The 21,323-nt window shown below is 43.4% G+C and overlaps 1 protein-coding gene across 49 annotated transcripts in view; it reads right to left on the reverse strand.

Moving 5' to 3' along the window:
- The window catches only part of shot (dystonin-like protein short stop), a 956,738-nt gene that overhangs the window by 434,696 nt on the left and 500,719 nt on the right, over window positions 1-21,323 (reverse strand). For 2 of the 49 annotated variants that reach the window (XM_070087202.1, XM_070087196.1), the window contains exon 1: window positions 8,643-8,703. The exons of the other annotated variants lie outside the window; for them this stretch is intronic. In XM_070087202.1, the coding sequence (XP_069943303.1) occupies window positions 8,643-8,688 (46 nt within the window). In that variant the 5' untranslated portion in view covers window positions 8,689-8,703. Of the gene's footprint in view, window positions 1-8,642; window positions 8,704-21,323 lie in introns of those variants that run through there. 49 annotated transcript variants of the gene reach the window in all.

Below are 21,323 nucleotides of genomic sequence, written 5' to 3' on the forward strand. Positions count from 1 at the left end.
AACTCCATAAATGTATGCCACATTTCCGACATTACTCTAACTCCGATTGACTTCGAAAAAGCCATTGACAACATGCCCATGCACTCAGCCCCGGGCCCAGACTCGTGGAACTCTGTTTTCATTAAGAGCTGCAAGAAACCTCTCTTGCGTGCCCTAAGTACACTATGGAGGAGGAGCTTGGACATGGGTGAAATTCCAGTCACTTAAAACAACGGATATAGCCCCACTCCATAAAGGTAGCAGCAAAGCATTAGCTAAGAACTATAGACCAATAGCTCTGACGTCCCACATCATAAATATCTTTGAAAGAGTGCTAAGAAGCAGGATTGCAAATCACCTGGATTCCCAAAATCTGCACAATCCAGGGCAACATGGGTTCAGGGCAGGTCGCTCCTGCCTCTCACAACTACTGGATCACTATGATATGACCTTGGATGCACTGGAAGAAAATCAGAATGCAGATGCAAAAGCATTTGACAAATGCGATCATGGCGTAATAGCCCATAAAATACGTGCTAAATGAATAACTGGGAAAGTGGGGAGATGGATCTTCAACTTCCTAACAAATCGAACACAAAGAGTAGTGGTCAACAGAGTTAAATCGGAGACTGCCATAGTGAAGAGCTCTGTTCCACAAGGCACAGTACTCTCCCCCATCTTATTCCTCATCCTCATATCAGAGAGACAGAGATATACACCACAGCGCCGTATCATCCTTTGCGGATGATACTAGGATCTGCATGAGGCTGTCATCTGCTGAGGACGCGGTTAACCTCCAAGAAGATATAAACAAAGTTTTCCAGTGGGCAACGGAAAACAATATGATGTTCAATGAGGACAAATTCCAACTACTCCGTTATGGAAAACTGGAGGAGATAACAAGAACAGAGTATACTACAGACTCTGGCCATACAATAGAGCGGAAAAATAATGTACGGGACCTGGGAGTAGTAATGTCTGAGGATCTCACTTTCAAGGATCACAACAGTGCCACGATCACAAGTGCAAAGAAAATGATAGGATGGATAATGAGAACGTTCAAAACGAGAGATGCCAAGCCAATGATGAACCTTTTCAAATCACTTGTTCTCTCTAGGCCGGAATACTGCTGTACATTAACATCTCCATTCAAAGCAGATGAAATTGCAGATCTAGAGAGTGTACAGAGATCATTTACTGCACGTATAAGTTCTGTCAAGCACCTTAACTACTGGGAACGCTTGGAAGCACTTGACTTGTACTCGTTGGAACGCAGGAGGGAGAGATATATCATAATCTACACTTGGAAAATCCTGGAAAGAATGGTCCCAAATCTGCACACAGAAATCACTCCCTACGAAAGTAAAAGACTGGGCAGGCGATGCAAAATGCCCCCAATTAAAAGTAGGGGCGCCATTGGTACACTAAGGGAAAACACCATAAGTGTCCAGGGCCCAAGACTGTTCAACAGCCTCCCATCAATCATTAGGGGAATTGCCAATAAACCCCTGGCTGCCTTCAAGAGAGAGCTGAACAGATACCTGAAGTCAGTGCCGGATCAGCCGGGCTGTGGCTCGTACGTTGGACTGCGTGCGGCCAGCAGTAACAGCCTGGTTGATCAGGCCCTGATCCACCGGGAGGCCTGGTCATGGACCGGGCCGCGGGGGCGTTGATCCCCGGAATAACCTCCAGGTAACCAGGGAGTCTGGGATGTGAGGAGCCTTGCCAATGTTTCTCTGTGCCAGGGAATCGAACCCCGTACCTTGGGACTGTGAGTCGAATGATCTCACCAGAGGAATCAGTGATTGAATACAAGGAGGTGGGAAGAAAGAGGGGGAAGGGGAGGGAGGGAGGGAGGGAGGGAGGGAGGGAGGGAGGGAGGGAGAGAGAGAGAGAGAGAGAGAGAGAGAGAGAGAGAGAGAGAGAGAGAGAGAGAGAGAGAGAGAGAGAGAGAGACAGAGAGACCAAACTTCTCACTAAAATGCCACAAACAGCAGCAAATTGTGTCTTATTAAAATACGTTACATTCTACCACTGAGACACACATTACTACATTCCCCCCCCCCCCTTCATCCAACAAAAACAAGCAATTCCTATTTTCCCAAATAAATACCAGCCCATCTCCTCTCTACCATTAAATTTGTCTCGTTCTATGATGAATATTTATGAATTCCATTTCCCCCGTGTATTGGATAGACCATCTTGAGATATAAGTCGTATGGAACAGCAATTCCAACTCTACTGGAACGAAACCTTTGAAATTTTCATAGCTGCCGGACCCCTTTGTGAGATAATTGATATCCTCATCGTCTGGCTGAAATCTCTTGAATGCAACCCGTTCTAATTGCTGAAATATTAAGCACCAATGAAACTTAACTAGGTTTGTTTCCATGTAATTCATGGAACTGTAGCCCATAAACTGCGGGAGCGCCTATATAGAATAATGCAAAGGCATACTGAGAATTCCCAAACCTATTTCATGAATTTCCACCTCGGAATGTAAATATTATGAAAGAGTGTAGCCACATAGCAGGTGCTCCCACTATGTACCTCTCATACAGAATAGTACAACCACACAATATAAGTGTCCTCATAATGTAAATATCACAATACAGCTATACAGTGTAAGTGTAGTAAATTTTGAAGAGTAATCGACCACTCCAGGCTCTCTGGAGTTGCCGTAACCAACTGGCTACCACTGACCATGTGTACAAGTTTATTAAAATAACAACTCTAAAATGACTTGTAAAAACAAACATTTCATCAAATGCCGTGAGAACTAAGTTACGCAAAAAAAAAAAAAGCGTTTAGTTCACCCTCTCAAAAAGACAGAGATATGCAATAAAAGCAGCAAGAGAATGATGTACAGCTTATGTAGACAGTCAGAGAATTATGTAAATACACAAGATGGGAGACCACAAATAACGCAGCCGTCACACACAATGCCATTTATTACACAGGCCGCCTCTTCACTCACCCAACGTAATCAAGAAAACACAACCGTACTAAAAGACTAAGCATTTCTAATATGACATAGAAACCTTCGTATAAACACAATTCCCTCCCAATACTGATGGCTATACTATCAAAGAAATCACTTACTCTCCCACTCTTCTCTATGTGATACAATATGAAAACGACACATTTGTTCATACAATAGTATCCCAATACTGCGAGTGTATCCAAGCTTGTTATAAATTAAAATAATTAAAAAATACAGCAGGAGAGTGAGTATCTCTCGTACTGTGGTGGTTTCAGGGGTCACAGCTGGGTGATGAAGGTGAAAGTCATAGTAATTAAACGATGTCTCATTTCCCTCTCCTCCCCTCCATGGCTCCTCACTGTTCCTCCCAGCTTGCATAACTCCACGTTGATTCACTTTCACCACTTAAGTGTGACTGAGATCTTCTAAGCACCTGTTTCATTACATCCATGGGAACTTGTAATCAGTGATGTGGGTCGGGTGTTGATGGTGATGGTGGCAGGAAGATGCCGACTACGTTCTCAAGTCAGGCCAGCATGATTTCTTTTATCAAAATATATGGATTCTTTTCTAACGTGTTTATTTGCGTCTAACTTCTGAACGATCTAAGCCAAGATCAAGTAAAAAAAAATATTAGATATTTTAGGTTATGTTTACAGATGTCACAGCTAGGTTTTCTCAGACAGCGAGGGTGAGCCAAGGCAAGAATGTCTGAATTATGTGAGAAAGTCTTCAAATTCTCAACCACAAAGCCTTAATTATAAAGTAAGGGAAGGGCTAGGGGTTGTGACAATCGGTATATATTTGATCAAGATTCCAAAGTAGCTAGAGTATTTTTTTTTATTTTATTATTAACACATCGTCCGGCCGTTTCCCACCAAGGCAGGGTGGCCCGAAAAAAGAAAAACTTTCATATCATTCACTCCATCACTGTCTTACCAGAGGCGCGCTTACACTACAGTTATAAAACTGCAACATTAATACCCTTCCTTCAGAGTGCAGGCACTGTACTTCCCATCTCCAGGACTCAAGTCCGGCCTGCCAGTTTCCCTGAACCCCTTCGTAAATATTACCTTGCTCACACTCCAACAGCACGTCAAGTCCTAAAAACTATTTGTCTCCATTCGCTCCTATCTAACACGCTCACGCATGCTTGCGTGAGAGTACTAGTAATATATTTACGGGGAGACGCTAAACCCGCAAGGGCCAAAGAGTGCCTGGGTCTCGACTGAGTGATATAAGCCCTTGCGGATGGTAATTTATATTGTTGTGTAAATACAAAGAATAACTGAAAGAATCTTACAAAAATAAAGATCCAGGGTGACCTCTGTATTTCCTCTATCTCCTTGAGTCCGCAAACTACATTTCACACTGAGCTATGGGTGCAGTAACTAGATGTTTAGGCGACAATAAAGCAAAAAATATCAAACTGGCATTTAGTCCTCGGTATTTACTAACGACATGAAACAAATGCAAGTCTACATCGCCCGTCTTGAACTTGACTATAAGAATGACCTGATCCCTAGTGTTATATGTAAGAGAATAGGGAGAACATTAGGAATAAAATTCGACGCTGTTATAGCTCATTCTCTTCCTCCTGGATTTTCTACTAGCATCTGATACATGCAATAATACTTCATGGGTAGTGTTGGTGGTCCCAGGTTATCAGCGTGCACCAGAACAGGTTCACCCCCTCTCTCCCTTGTTATCCACACACTCACAAGGACATCATGACCTCGTCTTGCAGCCTCCTTCCAACAACTTTTTTGGAGGCTGCATATATTGCCCTTCGAAAACTGAGTTTAAATATTTACGAGGTTTCAGTTTTTTTCTGTCGTTGGGAGTGTGTGTAGGTAGAGGAGGGGGAGGGTTCAAACCTGAAAGTGATTGCAGCTGTTTCACTATTCAACGTAGTAGCGGCTATCACTGACTAACGTCGTTCTGCTGGAAGCCCTTTAAGTCTGTCTAATACTAACGCTGCATCAAGTGCTACTTTGCATTCTAGGTGCTCCTTTATCTTGATCGGGGGTTCATTTTGAGTGCTGCTGCAAGGGTTAACTTTTTTTTTTTTTTTGATTCAAGCTTTTGTTGGGTCGCGAGGTGGGCGTGTTGCTACCTTTTTAAGTAGGCGAGCTTCGAGTCCTCTGGGTAACTGGAATGGGTGACCGAGACTGTAACCATTCGTCCTCCACGTTCCCTGCAAGCCCGTCGAGACCATCTCCCGTTCTCCCCATCCCACGTACTCTCGCTTCACTGACCTCTCACGGCGCTCGTCCTCTTGCCTTTCACCATTCACTGCTGACAATACTTCAAAAGACGCTTCATTCACCATTCATTCCTAGCCACTAGTGAATCCTCTCCCTGCCCCACCAACATATCTCCCTCACCAGCATACCTCCCTCCTTACAACCACCTCCCTAATCTCCCTCCCCCTTACCAACATACCTTCCTCCCTCCCTTTCCTCCGAACACTTCGCCATCTGCATAATGCTTGTCACTCCGTCTGAGTTTCAACAGAGTACATCTCCCAGATTTTGTAGGCGCGCTACTAGGTAATATGCCCTTCCCCCAGTCACACCAGAAAGGGAGGGAAGATCTACAAACTCCGCCTCCACCTCTAGATGAAGTATTTTAAACATTTAATATTACGCTTAATAATTAATTAGTTCACTTCAATATTCATCACTGAACACAAGCTATTACTCTGCCATAATCTTTTCTTTAGTACTGCTTAAATAAGGTTGCTGGGAGTGAAGAATAACGTAACACTGCATATAGAGTTGTTAAAATGATTTATGCAGCCATGATAAATAGGTCACAATAATAAAGATAGAATATAAACTGCAATTACATATTGACTACTATCAGAAGACCACTATGAAGATTCCCTTAATAGTGTAAGAAGACCGCAGCCCGCCAAACCCTGTATAAGCATGTAGCAATCTCCATCCCCCCCCCCAGTTATTTAGTACACTGCAGGTCAAATACAAACCATACCACGGGCGGGAATAGAACCCGCGATCAGAGTCTCAAAACTCCAGACCGTCTCGTTAGCCACTGGACCAGCTAGCCACAATAAGATTCGTCCAACTAGGTATATTTCTACACTATAGGAAGGTTAGCATAGGCACCACTGTGACCACAAATGCATGTTTACGGCTTTGAGGGGACTTGAGCTAGAGTTCGTCACGGCCACGCTAGCTGGAGATTCATCTGTAAAAACTTGCATTTGTGGTCACAGTGGTGCCTATGCTAACCTTCCTATGGTGTAGAAATATACCTAGTTGGATGAATCTTATTGTGGCTAGCTGGTCCAGTGACTAACGCGACGGTCTGGAGTTTTGAGACTCTCTGATCGCGGGTTCTATTCCCGCCCGTGGTATGGTTTGTTTGCAATCGTGTCATTACGATTTCGTGAGTCAGGTCAAATACAAGCCTGTACTTCGTTTACTGGTCCACCCTCGGCCAAGACTAATTTCCTTTTGTAGATCCTCTCACTGCCATAATTCTATCCCACTATGTCTGTGTAGCCCCAGTCCCACAATTGGAAAGATAAAAATAAGTAACTCTTGAATACCCCTTAAATTCCATCTCAAGTGGGCAGTTAACGTTGGAGCAACATCACAACCTCTTACCTCGTCTCTCTCTCTTTCTCTCTCTCTCTTTCTCTTTCTCTCTCTCTCTCTCTCTCTCTCTCTCTCTCTCTCTCTCTCTCTCTCTCTCTCTCTCTCTCTCTCTCTCTCTCTCTCTCTCTCTCTCTCTCTCACCAGTCCCAACACGCGTGAGCACGCACATAATTAAATACACACACAATACAAGGAAATTTATGGTCATACAGATTGCAAAAGAAGAGACAATCGGAGACACTAGCACCTGCGACGTGACAAGATGAAAACAGAAAAAAAGATCCGAGGGGTTAACAATATACCAAAAATATCCCCGGAGGTGCACGAACTACATAACTTCAGGGGCATAAGCAAGAATAGCCACAAAGCAGCATAATATTCACAACCTATGTTAGGCGTACCATAGATTACGGGACTCAGACGGGGACCCCCTCCACCAGGTCAAGCAAATGCAGAACAGTAAAAAATTGTAAAAGTAATTAAGCACACTAGTCCAAGAACTGAGAGAAATGTTCTAAGAGGAAAGAAACGAACCTGATGAGACTTATAAAATTTTAAGAGGAAGTGATAAGGCAGACAGGGATAGCCAATTTGAAAATACAGCAGAAATATGAATGTTAGAAAAACCTTTAAACTTAAGATTGTTAAAACCAAGGAGCCCTGAATTGACTACTAACACCACTAGGAGTAACACTTGCTTCACAGTTCATGAGGCCGTCAGAGCTCTTGATAATGTACTTCTCATATCTTTCATGCATTCCCAAACGTGATTAGACTAAAAGGGCATAATATACGTAATCAAAGATCATGATTAACGGATGAATGGGCAATTGGTAGGGAAAAATTGAAAAAAATAATGGGGGAGAATAAATAATGAGAGAGAGAGAGAGAGAGAGAGAGAGAGAGAGAGAGAGAGAGAGAGAGAGAGAGAGAGAGAGAGAGAGAGAGAGAGAGCATAACCCCATGGGCATTAAATCTCTAGCCAGAGGTTTACAGTTACAGAGTGGGATAGACACACAGCGCTGCTCCACAGAGATGTCCACTTGATGCAGATACCAGTATCTGCACCAGGGACCATGGAGATACACTACACACGCACACACACACACGTGCAAATAACATAGGAGTGAAATATTATCATGCTAATGAAGACATCTTTGCGTGGTAACTATATACACTTGTGAACTTGCAAGGAGCCGACTCGTCCTAAGATTGTCTGAAGCACCCACAGGCCTGATAAAACTTCACATCCTATATAATACTTTTAAGGAATCGACTGGTAAGCCAGAAGGTCTCGGTTCCTCGTAATGAGACTTAAAGTTCCACTGAGATCAAGTAGAAAGTTTTCCTGGCCAATATAATTCCCCAGACACCCAGAAAGCGCACTTGTTTACACGGGCAGTGCTCCTTTAAGGCCAAGCTATTCTTGTATTGTCCAACTTAATCTTCAAACTAGTTCCAATCAGTGTCTCTATTTTTTCCAGTTCTAAACTTTTCTAATTGTATCTAATGTTCATAGTTTTATCCTTATATTTCCAGAAGCGTAGTGATACCCCGAGTCAAGACAACCTGACTTGTTAAAAGGCAAAAGGATAAAAGCAGTGAGGTACGGGTATGCAAGCATGGTATAATCATCTTAATATAACATACAAATACCTGCAGAGGCACCGTACAAGTATCAACACGCTTTGGGAAACACTATCTCAAAAAATTCCCTGAAAAACTATAATCAACATGATAAAAATGAATGAATGGCTCTGGTACATAATATGTTCGGAAAGGGAAAAAGTTTCAAATCTGTATTCTTCAAAAAAACATAAAAAAATATTCACTCACATTCTCACTACCATACACTCATTCAATTCTTATTCTCTCTCTCTCTCTCTCTCTCTCTCTCTCTCTCTCTCTCACACACACACACGCACGCGCGCGCTCGCGCGCGCGCAAATGGAGTACATTATAAGAGTGATTATAAGTGCAGACGAGATATGTAGAAGGAGCGGATACGGTGATAAAGCATGAGTGGCGGAGTGCCACAAGCACTCACTACCCACCTCTGCTGTTCTTCAGCCCTGGCATCCAGGAGCAGGGCACCGCCATCGTCACTTCACTCACTCAATACTCGCTACTCTACTTCCTAATTACCTCCCTCTGGTAAAAAAAATAAAAATAAAAAATAACACAGAAATTGGGAGTTATACTTTTCAAGTTTGTAAAATATTTTTGTGCAGATCTAAGCTTAATATTATGGAAACTTGATAATGGTAACGGACGCACTAAAACGTCATCTGGTTTCGATTTCCTATTGTGTCTTAACTGTGAATTAGTCCAGCCAATGTGTTGACTTGTTCTTTTCATTTGATACACAACTGGGCACTAATGATGACGCCATACCTTGCCCCACTCCCTAAATAGAACTGTCTGATATATGCAATTAACGAGCTATTTACTAAGAAATTCTATTTTTTATGGACATAACTGTACATAAACAAACACCAAGTGGCATGTGAATAACACTAACATTTACGGTTTACTAATATTTTCAGTGAATCAAAAATTACATTTCAACTAGTCCAGAATTCCAAAATTACCACTGAAGTGAGTAGGGGGCAGGTACTGGGTAACTGTGTGGGTATGGAGTTTCCTAGTTGTGACTGTATGAGCGGGTAATGACTATCTAAGTAGATAATGAGAGAATAATCGGGTGTAGGAGCAGGAGTGAGAGGAGAAGCGGCACACACCGTAGGACACGAGACACTGGCAGGCCGGAGCCGGGGATCCTCACCACACCACCTCCACACAAACACAACTGGGTAACTGACCCCGATCCTGCCCACAACTTGCCGGTAAAGATCATGTGTCACTACAACACAACAAATCACACTGATGCACCACATGTTACAAAAACACCTCCCAACACACACAAACACTCTTCTTACAAATTACGTTACAACACGTGACCATCAACCATACTGATAGCTTGCCTATTCCCGTGCTCCCTTCCTCCTGGAAGCTCTTTACCACATAGAAAAGCTCCAGCATCTTTGTATCACCTCAATCTCTCTACCTAACCAATGCGTACTAAATACAACGCTTTTCCCCACCATCACCATTCGCTAAAACAACAAAGCGAGTGAAACATACGAGTGTATTATTTAGTAACAAACTACAGTACACAAAGACACACAAGAACTCCATGTACAAGTGAAACTAATTTATATAATAAATGTCAGCTTCCTTGGCAGGGAGCGAGAGGTGTGTGTGGGCTGAGGTAAGGGCGGAGAGATGCATGTGGGAGAGAGGGAGGGAGGGAGGGAGGGAGAGAGAGAGAGAGAGAGAGAGAGAGAGAGAGAGAGAGAGAGAGAGAGAGAGAGAGAGAGAGAGAGAGAGAGAGAGAGAGAGAAAGAGAGAGGCAGAGGGGACGGGAAAAAGTAAGTGTGGGTGATCGTAAGTACAGGAACACTGTAGAAGGTTTCACTATCTTCCTTCATTCAGCAATCTCTGTCAATGAAGGTAAGAACCATGATATACAGTTATTTCTTTGTCATCTTTCTCTTTACTGTTTACCAGCACTGCTGCACAATGTAACGTGCCTTACCAACGATACAGTTGTATATATGCATGGAGCTTCTGGTAATTATACCTCTACGTGAAGGCAAGCAGCTTTACTGTTAACACATGTTTTGGCTTTAGGATCTGGACCACTGGTAAGAGATGTAAAGTCCAATGTCTGAGATGCAGCTTTCCAATGCATATCTTCAATGAGATATCAACTTACTGTAGTGAATATGGATGAACTCAGTCAGCAAGGAATCTTTAAAGCTTGACGTGTACTGTTTATGGAACCGTGGAAACTCCTCAACCCTGGGCGCATAGCGTCTGAAGTAGAGCTGTCGTGTGATATCCTCAACTCTAATGCCAAGCAAGCAACACTTTTTCCTACAGGAAATCTCTTCTTTACGTAAGTTATAATAAGATTTCTGTTGTCGGCACTGAGAGAATTACGTGTCATGTCTGATAATTTTGGGGATTTTACGTCTTATCCATTAGTGTTTCCTGTAGCTTCATTTACATCCACTCAGTTTCACGATGCATACTGAATAATATCCCTCAGTTTACTATATATTCCATGGCAGTTGCTTTAAGATTGTTTGTAATATTCATATTTCTCCACTGCCTGATCAAACTTGGTTTTTTTTTATTGTCTTTACTAGTGCCTTAACCTAGTTGCTGGTCAGCTAAACTTGTTTGTAGATCTGTTCCTCTTGCCTACTTTCCTTATTTTACACTGGAACTTTACAAATAGTTTCCCAGTTTGTTAGCTTGTAAATCCTCACTATGGGATCACAAAGATACTCTGCTTTCTCACTGCCCCAGGTGATATTCTCTCTCGTCTCGTTACTTTCGTTGTATCTAATTCCCTTAGACTAAATTGCTTTCACTTATATCCGTGTGCACCTATGTATATAATATTCTGATTGACTGCTTGCTTGCTTGCTTGATTTACTGAATAATTAGTTGAGAGTGAGAGCCCAGCATGACTTGTGACCTACTTTGGGGATTACCTTGGGTCAGTTTGATCGCCTACTCTTAATGGTCTCAGACCATTTGTGGATGCTGGAGTGACCTGGTGGTGCCAGTTGGCGCCCCCTTCCACCCTCCCACCCCATTCTCCTAATTTTCATCTGGATACTTCTCCCCACCTGCACCTCCCCCAGATACTTCTCCCCACCTGCAACTCCCCTAATACTCGTGTGGATACTTCTCCCCACCTGCACCTCCCCTAATACTTAGCTGGATACTTCTTCCCATTTGCACCTCCTCACCTCCCCTAATGTTCGCCTGGATACTTCTCCTTACCTACACCTCCCATAATGCCCAGCTACCTGAATACCTCTTCGCAGGTTCTTCATATATTTTCACACCCAGTCCCTACTTCCCATCGACCCACACCCCATAACCAGTCTCCACTACCCACCAGTCCTAATAGGCACCTACACGTCAGGTACACTGGACAGCAGTACCACAACACACGGCCCAGATAACTGGTCTGCCCACTAGGGGTCACCACAGCCCACACAACCATAAACATTGCTCAGATATACCACGCTGATAGACTGGCATTATATTTCCACTGATACATCACAATAAACCCCACTGACCAACCTGGTCTTAAATCTAGTTTTCTTACGATGACTGATAACTAATTTGTCTGCAAGGCACAGGACACAGTGGGACACTGTTGCAACACATGTTTGGGGCATAGGTAGCGTTTTTGTAACACTTGTATTAAGACGTTGAAGTACACTATGTCATTGTAACAGATGCTGGACGCAGTGGTAACAGGTGTTATAGAAAGCATATCACAGTTAGCGCAGCCAAAGTAAAATAAATGATGATGGGTATGTATATATGCCAGTGAATGAATTCGGATTTGTTTCTACCCTCTCAGCCCGGCATTTATAAGGTCTTAAATGCAAACTGTCCTAAACGATTCTTTGTTTAGATTCCTCAACGCTGGTGAGACATTTGCTTGTCTCATGGATGCTGTCAATGTTACCCAATTTACGTGCACCTCTGGTGATGTGTTTATCGTGTTGCTGACTTCCAGGGGGTCTTTATTCTCTGGTATGATATATTTCTAACCTGTTTCAAAAGTTTCCCTACTTCCGAGATCCGACACGAGACCAAGCTGACTGCTTAGTCCACGGAGCTATTGTTGTTGACGACCCGCCACCCAACATATCCATCACAGCCTGATTGATCTAAAAGCTTCTACACTTGTTCCAGTAATATTTCTTCTATATGCGGGTAGCAGGTTGAAAGTCCAAGCCCACAGATGTTGATACAGTGTTCTCGTATTGTGCCTATGACTGCCCTGTTTTTCACTGGTTCTATTTAACATTTCTTCCCATATCTCTCACTCCAGTACTCTGTTATGGCAGTCTTCAGATTTAAGGTTAGACACTCAGGGTCTTCCGTCTGTAAGTTATTACAAATTTCTCTTGCTTTCTCTTTGAAGAGTCCATTTCCAGTTCTTTGTGGTATTCCTATTACTTTAAATGTTTAACTGGTTCTACGCTGTTTATTTTCTATATCTGCTATCTCACTCGCCTTGAATGGTGCTCAGCACTGAAGCAATACTCAAAGTGAGAGAGTACAAATTATTTGAAGTGTTACAATTGGCATTATTTCTCTTCAATATTCTCAATATCCACACTCTCATTCCTCCTGACTTTCGCACCATTGTTTTATTGCATATCAGATGACATTACTATCCCTAGGGTTTATACATGTTCTTTTCGTTCTGCATGGCTACCCTCCTGTACTGTGTATATAGATCCCTTGTGAGTGATTCATTCTTTCCCTATCTGTGATTTGTACTTCTTTTTTAACTGTTCTTCTCAGAACCTTATTACCTTACATTTATTCGGAATGAATTCCAACAGCAATACTTCTGACCAGGATTTTAGCCCGTTAAGGCCTCCCTGCGTTATGTTTCTGTCCTCCACCGTTTATATCCCTCTTATTAGTTTTACTATACCAACAGAAACACACGATTCGATGCCGTCAGCCAGATCGCTTATGTATATCAGAAACAGTAGAGGCCCCAGTACAGAGTATTATGGTACCTCACTGGATACATTCCACCATTCTGACTTTTCCTCTCTCCCTGTTATTCAATGCCTTGCACATCAAAGACTCATCTATCTGAGCAATTTTTCCTTTGATCCTACATAAAGCCCTCGGCCGCAAAGCAACTGAGTGTAATGAAGATATTAAAATAAAATTTAAAAATGAAAGACACTGGACTTAACACGAGTTGAAGTGAAAATTACTGAAACAATGCATGAAGCGAGTGAAAACAGGCACAACTAGATCACGTATATTTCAACACATTAATATATTTCATTAGCATCTGAGCTGCAGAGAAAATAAGCTCTCGTTATGTAGAGCCCTGGAGGGAGGGGTCGTGGGAGGAGATGGGGGTAGGCGCCAGCATGGGGTCCAACACCGACACGCATCAATTCAATACGCCAGATTTAACGGCAATCAAACCGCCATGGAAAAGGCCGGGTGGATAAATAAATGCAGCGATGATGACCCCGGGAAGGGTTGTCGGAGGATGAGGGGATGTAACTTAAGAGATACCTGGAGGATAGGTAAGATGAGGGAAAAAAGAAGAAACGTAGGTAACGATGGAGGAGTGTGCAGGGATCTGGGGTGTGGAGGGGGAGAGGATGTAGGTAAGGAGGGATGAAGAGTGAGAGATGATAAGGTGATGAGAAGGAAAAAGGGGTTGCATGTCACGTGGGTAACCTTCCACAAACAAACTATTCCTTAGCAGTTTACTGGACCTACTTTGCCACGAGCATTCCTGAACGTCAAGCCACGCACCAGGACCACTGTCCCTTATTCTGCAACCTCTCCTCAGACATACCAACCCTTGTTTAACGTGTTAATGTGCGTCTGCTTCTGAACGATTCAGGTCGAACAGCAAAAACAAATACTTGATTTACGTTAATTTATATTACTGTAACCTTAATTATCTTAACATTACATATACGTAACTGGGGACGTTAGGTGACAGTGTGATTTACTACGTTGGGAACCACCATACGCTACGGTGCAAGGATGACTGACCCTAACACGTGGTGCGCAGGTGTATTAAGCCACTCTCAGGTCCCATACACAAGATAATGGGAAAAAATGAGTGCCTACCCTTACGGATATTATCTTCTCCGCGCCAGGGAGACTAATATTAAGATAATGTTAAAGAAACTAGCGTTCAAGACGAGTGTTACCAAAACGTTAGCAAGCACGTGTTACGGAGGCGGGGCCGTGACGTCGTGCATGAGGTACACATTACTATCTCTCATAACCCAAAACATCATACACGAACACAGCATTTATACAACACCCATATCAGCACCACTGTTAATGCTACAACTGTATTCATACAACACCTATATCCGCACCAGTCCCACTCAGTGCCCAATATCTTAGTCTTTTACTGTCAATATTAAACAAAATTCATGAACTGCATAAATATTTACACATACATCATTAAGTTTTTACTGAGCAATATCCACAAAACTTTACAACACTATTCAGTTACACTTCACCCCTTCCCCCTCCCCCACATATCACCCTCCCCCCGTCACCCTCTTCCACCGCTCCACCCCTCGGCAAAAAATCACAGTGTTGTGAAATTTTTCCATTTTTGGTGTTAAGATGGAGGGACTGTGAGGACAAGATGTCTACCTCAGCGCTGTCCAGGTCATCCCTATCACACCCAGACTACCTCACTGCACCTCCCGCCCCCTTAACCTTTCCTTTACCGGTTCCTGCCGCCCACTCGCCGCCCACTACCAAGTTGTGACACTCCCACTGGAGCACGAGCGCTCAGCACACCACAGCCTGAAACATATCCTCATAATACATTCAATGCTGTTTTCCTAACATATTTAAGAACCTGTTTCACACGTTCTAAACAACGGGCTGCAGACAGAGATGGGCGGGAGTGTGTGTGTGTGTGTGTGTGTGTGTGTGTGTGTGTGTGTGTGTGTGAGAGAGAGAGAGAGAGAGAGAGAGAGAGAGAGAGAGAGAGAGAGAGAGAGAGAGAGAGAGAGAGAGAGAGAGAGAGAGAGAGAGAGAGAGAGAGAGAGAGAGAGAGAGAGAGAGAGAGAAAGAGAGAGAGAGAGAGAGAGAGAGAGAAAGAGAGAGAGAGAGAGAGAGAGAGAGAGAGAGAGAGAGAGAGAGAGAGAGAGAGAGAGAGAGAGAGAGAGAGAGAGAGAGAGAGAGACAGACAGACAGACTTGGGTGCGGTGTTAACAGTTCACGTATTTTCTTGGGAGGACACACTTTAGGATACTTGAGTCACCCAGGAGTTTCACTCAACACAATTTATCCTAGCTTGATGACTGTTCTTGTTGACCCTCTCACCCCATAACCTTATATGTTCATAATCATGCCCATGGCGACATCTTTTCATATTTATTGAAGAAACCACTCCCGGACTCTAAATAACTTCTACATGGCAATACTGTACTAACAGTTATTAGCATATTTGTGGAGTGCATTATGGGCGTAAATTTAAAGATTTACCTTTGATGAGTTCGAGAGTTCTTCTACTCCCGAAGCCCGGCCATGAGACAGGTTCGTTCGGTGCCTGCCTGGTTAATCAGGCTGCTGGTGGTCCGCAGCCCCACATATCAATCACAGCCTGGTTGATCTGACACCTGGTGAAGATACTTGTCTAGTTTCCTATTGATGGCTGCTACACTTGTCCCAGCAGTGTTTCTGATATCTTCTGGTAAGATGTTGAATAATTTGGGACCACGAATGTTGATAGAGTGTTCCCTTATTGTGCTCACTGCACCCGTTTTTCACTGGGTTTATCTTGCGCTTCCTCCCAAATCTCTCGCTCCAGTATGTTATGGCAGTGTGCAGATTTAGGACAAGGCCCTCAAGTACCTTCCAGGTATATATTATTATATCTTTCTCTTTCTCGTGCGCGCGCCTTCGTTCCAGTGAGTAAAATTTAGAGCTGTTATACTACCTCAGCTCGTATGGAAACCTACCCTTATCTAAGGTATACTACACCCTCCGATCTACCATTCCAAAACACCACTCGCAACAACAAGTAAGCAACCATGAATCGATTAACTACCAGGTGAACAAGGGCAAGTTGCAAGAAAACTTGTCCAATATCTACACTTAAAAAAAAAAAGAAGAAAATATACAAAAGGGAGAGAAAGGATCGGGAATGAAGCGGTAAAAAAGAGCAGGAATAGAAGAGGAAAGACGAGGACAGGAAGATTGGAAAAAGCGAGTAAGGGAAAGACAGAAAAAAAAAAGAATGAAATCTATACACACGAAGCACAAGAACATGAACAATGAAAATGGATCATCTTAAATATAAAAATTACGGTTTACCATGACACTAAGATCACGTCTTCCCGCCTCCACCAGCCCCACCACCACACCTTCCCGCCTCCACCAGCCCCACCACCACACCTTCCCATATCCACCAGCCCCACCACCACACCTTCCCATATCCACCAGCCCCACCACCACACCTTCCCGCCTCCACCAGCCCCACCACCACCACCACACCTTCCCGCCTCCACCAGCCCCACCACCACCACACCTTCCAGTCTCCTACACTAGACCCACACCTTCCAGTCTCCAACATCAGACACACACCTTCCCGTCATCACCACCAGACCCACACCTTCCAGTCTCCAACACTAAACCCACACCTTCCAGTCTCCTCCACCAGACCCACACCTTCCCGTCTCCACCACCAGACCCACACCTTCCAGTCTCCAACACCAGACCCACACCTTCCAGTCTCCTCCACCAGACCCACACCTTCCCGTCTCCACCACCAGACCCAAACCTTCCAGTCTCCAACACCAGACCCAAACCTTCCAGTCTCCAACACCAGACCCACACTTTCCAGTCTCCCCAAAAGACCCACATCCTCCCAGAGTGGTGGATCTTAGAGACTCAAACATTTCCATTAAGAACTCGAGAACCTCGAGTTGTCTGCAGCTGTGACTTATCTCTAAAAAGATTGTCGACACTCTTGTAACGATAAATAATTAGATAATGGGAGCCCTTTGATTGAACTTTGTATAGAAAGGGGTTTAGTTATAGGTAATACATATTTTAAGAAAAAGAGGATAAATAAGTATACAAGATATGATGTAGGGCGAAATGACAGTAGTTTGTTGGATTATGTATTGGTAGATAAAAGACTGTTGAGTAGACTTCAGGATGTACATGTTTATAGAGGGGCCACAGATATATCAGATCACTTTCTAGTTGTAGCTACAATGAGAGTAAAAGGTAGATGGGATACAAGGAGAATAGAAGCATCAGGGAAGAGAGAGGTGAAGGTTTATAAACTAAAAGAGGAGGCAGTTAGGGTAAGATATAAACAGCTATTGGAGGATAGATGGGCTAATGAGAGCATAGGCAATGGGGTCGAAGAGGTATGGGGTAGGTTTAAAAATGTAGTGTTAGAGTGTTCAGCAGAAGTTTGTGGTTACAGGAAAGTGGGTGCGGGAGGGAAGAGGAGCGATTGGTGGAATGATGATGTAAAGAGAGTAGTAAGGGAGAAAAAGTTAGCATATGAGAAGTTTTTACAAAGTAGAAGTGATGAAAGGAGGGAAGAGTATATGGAGAAAAAGAGAGAGGTTAAGAGAGTGGTGAAGCAATGTAAAAAGAGAGCAAATGAGAGAGTGGGTGAGATGTTATCAACAAATTTTGTTGAAAATAAGAAAAAGTTTTGGAGTGAGATTAACAAGTTAAGAAAGCCTAGAGAACAAATGGATTTGTCAGTTAAAAATAGGAGAGGAGACTTATTAAATGGAGAGTTAGAGGTATTGGGAAGATGGAGGGAATATTTTGAGGAATTGTTAAATGTTGATGAAGATAGGGAAGCTGTGATTTCGTGTATAGGACATGGAGGAATAACATATTGTAGGAGTGAGGAAGAGCCAGTTGTGAGTGTGGGGGAAGTTCGTGAGGCAGTAGGTAAAATGAAAGGGGGTAAGGCAGCTGGGATTGATGGGATAAAGATAGAAATGTTAAAAGCAGGTGGGGATATAGTTTTGGAGTGGTTGGTGCAATTATTTAATAAATGTATGGAAGAGGGTAAGGTACCTAGGGATTGGCAGAGAGCATGCATAGTTCCTTTGTATAAAGGCAAAGGGGATAAAAGAGAGTGCAAAAATTATAGGGGGATAAGTCTGCTGAGTATACCTGGTAAAGCGTATGGTAGAGTTATTATTGAAAGAATTAAGAGTAAGACAGAGAATAGGATAGCAGATGAACAAGGAGGCTTTAGGAAAGGTAGGGGGTGTGTGGACCAGGTGTTTACAGTGAAACATATAAGTGAACAGTATTTAGATAAGGCTAAAGAGGTCTTTGTGGCATTTATGGATTTGGAAAAGGCGTATGACAGGGTGGATAGGGGGGCAATGTGGCAGATGTTGCAAGTGTATGGTGTAGGAGGTAGGTTACTGAAAGCAGTGAAGAGTTTTTACGAGGATAGTGAGGCTCAAGTTAGAGTATGTAGGAAAGAGGGAAATTATTTCCCAGTAAAAGTAGGCCTTAGACAAGGATGTGTGATGTCACCGTGGTTGTTTAATATATTTATAGATGGGGTTGTAAGAGAAGTAAATGCGAGGGTCTTGACAAGAGGCGTGGAGTTAAAAGATAAAGAATCGCACACAAAGTGGGAGTTGTCACAGCTGCTCTTTGCTGATGACACTGTGCTCTTGGGAGATTCTGAAGAGAAGTTGTAGAGATTGGTGGATGAATTTGGTAGGGTGTGCAAAAGAAGAAAATTAAAGGTGAATACAGGAAAGAGTAAGGTATGAGGATAACAAAAAGATTAGTTGATGAAAGACTGAATATCAGATTGGAGGGAGAGTGTATGGAGGAGGTGAATGTATTCAGATATTTGGGAGTGGACGTGTCAGCGGATGGGTCTATGAAAGATGAGGTGAATCATAGAATTGATGAGGGAAAAAGAGTGAGTGGTGCACTTAGGAGTCTGTGGAGACAAAGAACTTTGTCCTTGAAGGCAAAGAGGGGAATGTATGAGAGTATAGTTTTACCAACGCTCTTATATGGGTGTGAAGCATGGGTGATGAATGTTGCAGCGAGGAGAAGGCTGGAGGCAGTGGAGATGTCATGTCTGAGGGCAATGTGTGGTGTGAATATAATGCAGAGAATTCGTAGTTTGGAAGTTAGGAGGAGGTGCGGGATTACCAAAACTGTTGTCCAGAGGGCTGAGGAAGGGTTGTTGAGGTGGTTCGGACATGTAGAGAGAATGGAGCGAAACAGAATGACTTCAAGAGTGTATCAGTCTGTAGTGGAAGGAAGGCGGGGTAGGGGTCGGCCTAGGAAAGGTTGGAGAGAGGGGGTAAAGGAGGTTTTGTGTGCGAGGGGCTTGGACTTCCAGCAGGTATGCGTGAGCGTGTTTGATAGGAGTGAATGGAGACAAATGGTTTTTAATACTTGACGTGCTGTTGGAGTGTGAGCAAAGTAACATTTATGAAGGGGTTCAGGGAAACCGGCAGGCCGGACTTGAGTCCTGGAGATGGGAAGTACAGTGCCTGCACTCTGAAGGAGGGGTGTTAATGTTGCAGTTTAAAAACTGTAGTGTAAAGCACCCTTCTGGCAAGACAGTGATGGAGTGAATGATGGTGAAAGTTTTTCTTTTTCGGGCCACCCTGCCTTGGTGGGAATCGGCCAGTGTGATAATAAAATAATAAAAATAAAATATATATAATTATTATTATTATTATACCCACTGACAGTTTCCCCACCAAGTACGTTGAACTTGGTGCGATCAGCAGTAACAGCCTGGCTGATGAGGCCTTGATCCATCGGGAGGCCTGGTCAAGGACTGGCCGGCGGGGGCGCTGTACCCCGGAACACCCTCCTGGCAGCTAGACTCCAGGTAAGTCAGAGTAATCTAAGTGAAAAACACAATTTAAATGCAAAACATATTCTGTCTTTCTCTGTCCAGAAAAACACGGACAAGACAATTTTAAAAGTTCCGCTGAACATCAATATTCCAGCTTTTAACGTTCAGACGCTGTAATTTATTATGTTTGTGTAAAGAGATACATTGAAAATAGTATAAAATACCGACAAGTTGATGATTAAGACACATGTGCAACACCAGGGACCCAGGTGCTCCGGTGGCCTACATTTAAGAAACGCTTCACTTTCTTCTCGTTGTTGTGGTCGCCGCCATTTAATGTCTAAATTTCGTCGCCTGATAGCTCAATTTCTACTTAAAATCATAGTACCAATACAAATGGCAATTGTAGCAGGTTAGCACCATCAGTGACAGGGGTAGTAAGAGTAGGAACACAAAGTGGTGAATGTTCTGGCACTGTTCCAGCCATGGCAGCATCATCAACCACACTGAATTCGCCCGTTTTGAATCTCTCTGACACCAACGTTCTCACAGACATTTCCCTTCATTGTAGAACCAAGTACACTTTTCCAAACACAGGCAACACCAACATCTGCAAGAAGGAAGGGTAGTAGCCTGCGTGTATTGCAATAGGTTGGTGAGTCACTAAGTAGCGGAGGCAGTCAAGCATTTACAGGCGCTCACCTTAGTGTGTGCACTACCACGCTCACCTGTACAACTTAGCTTGGATTCCCACTCACCACACACACGCACATTATCAGTTATCATTATCATCACCATATCCATTGTACTAACCAAGCACATTCATACGTCATACACCAAACATAGTGTACAATAACCACATTCTCTAGGGCCAAGTACCCAACATGTGGGTCACAGGTGTTCAGCCAGGAGCAACAGATGGATCAAAGTTCCCAATCAATCACAAACGTTCAAAATAAATAACAGTATAAAGAATGCGAGTGGTTTTCCAAACATTGTGAAGCTGGAAACTCAACGGGAGAATATCAAGTTTCTGAGTGAAATGTTATTTATCAGCTGTTATAAGAACATAAGAACATAAGAACGAAGGAACACTGCAGAAGGCCTACTGGCCCATGCGAGGCAGGTCCAAGTCCCTACCGGCTTAAACCAATGCACCCAACCTAGTCAGGTCAGGTCACACTGACTTAAGGGAGGAACACGGCAACCGACCTGTTAGCACAAGCTATCAGGTCTAACTCACACCCACCCACATCTACTCATGTATTTATCCAACCTATTTTTA

The sequence above is a fragment of the Cherax quadricarinatus genome, chromosome 21 (genome assembly GCF_038502225.1).
Source record: "Cherax quadricarinatus isolate ZL_2023a chromosome 21, ASM3850222v1, whole genome shotgun sequence".
Taxonomy (NCBI): domain Eukaryota; kingdom Metazoa; phylum Arthropoda; class Malacostraca; order Decapoda; family Parastacidae; genus Cherax; species Cherax quadricarinatus.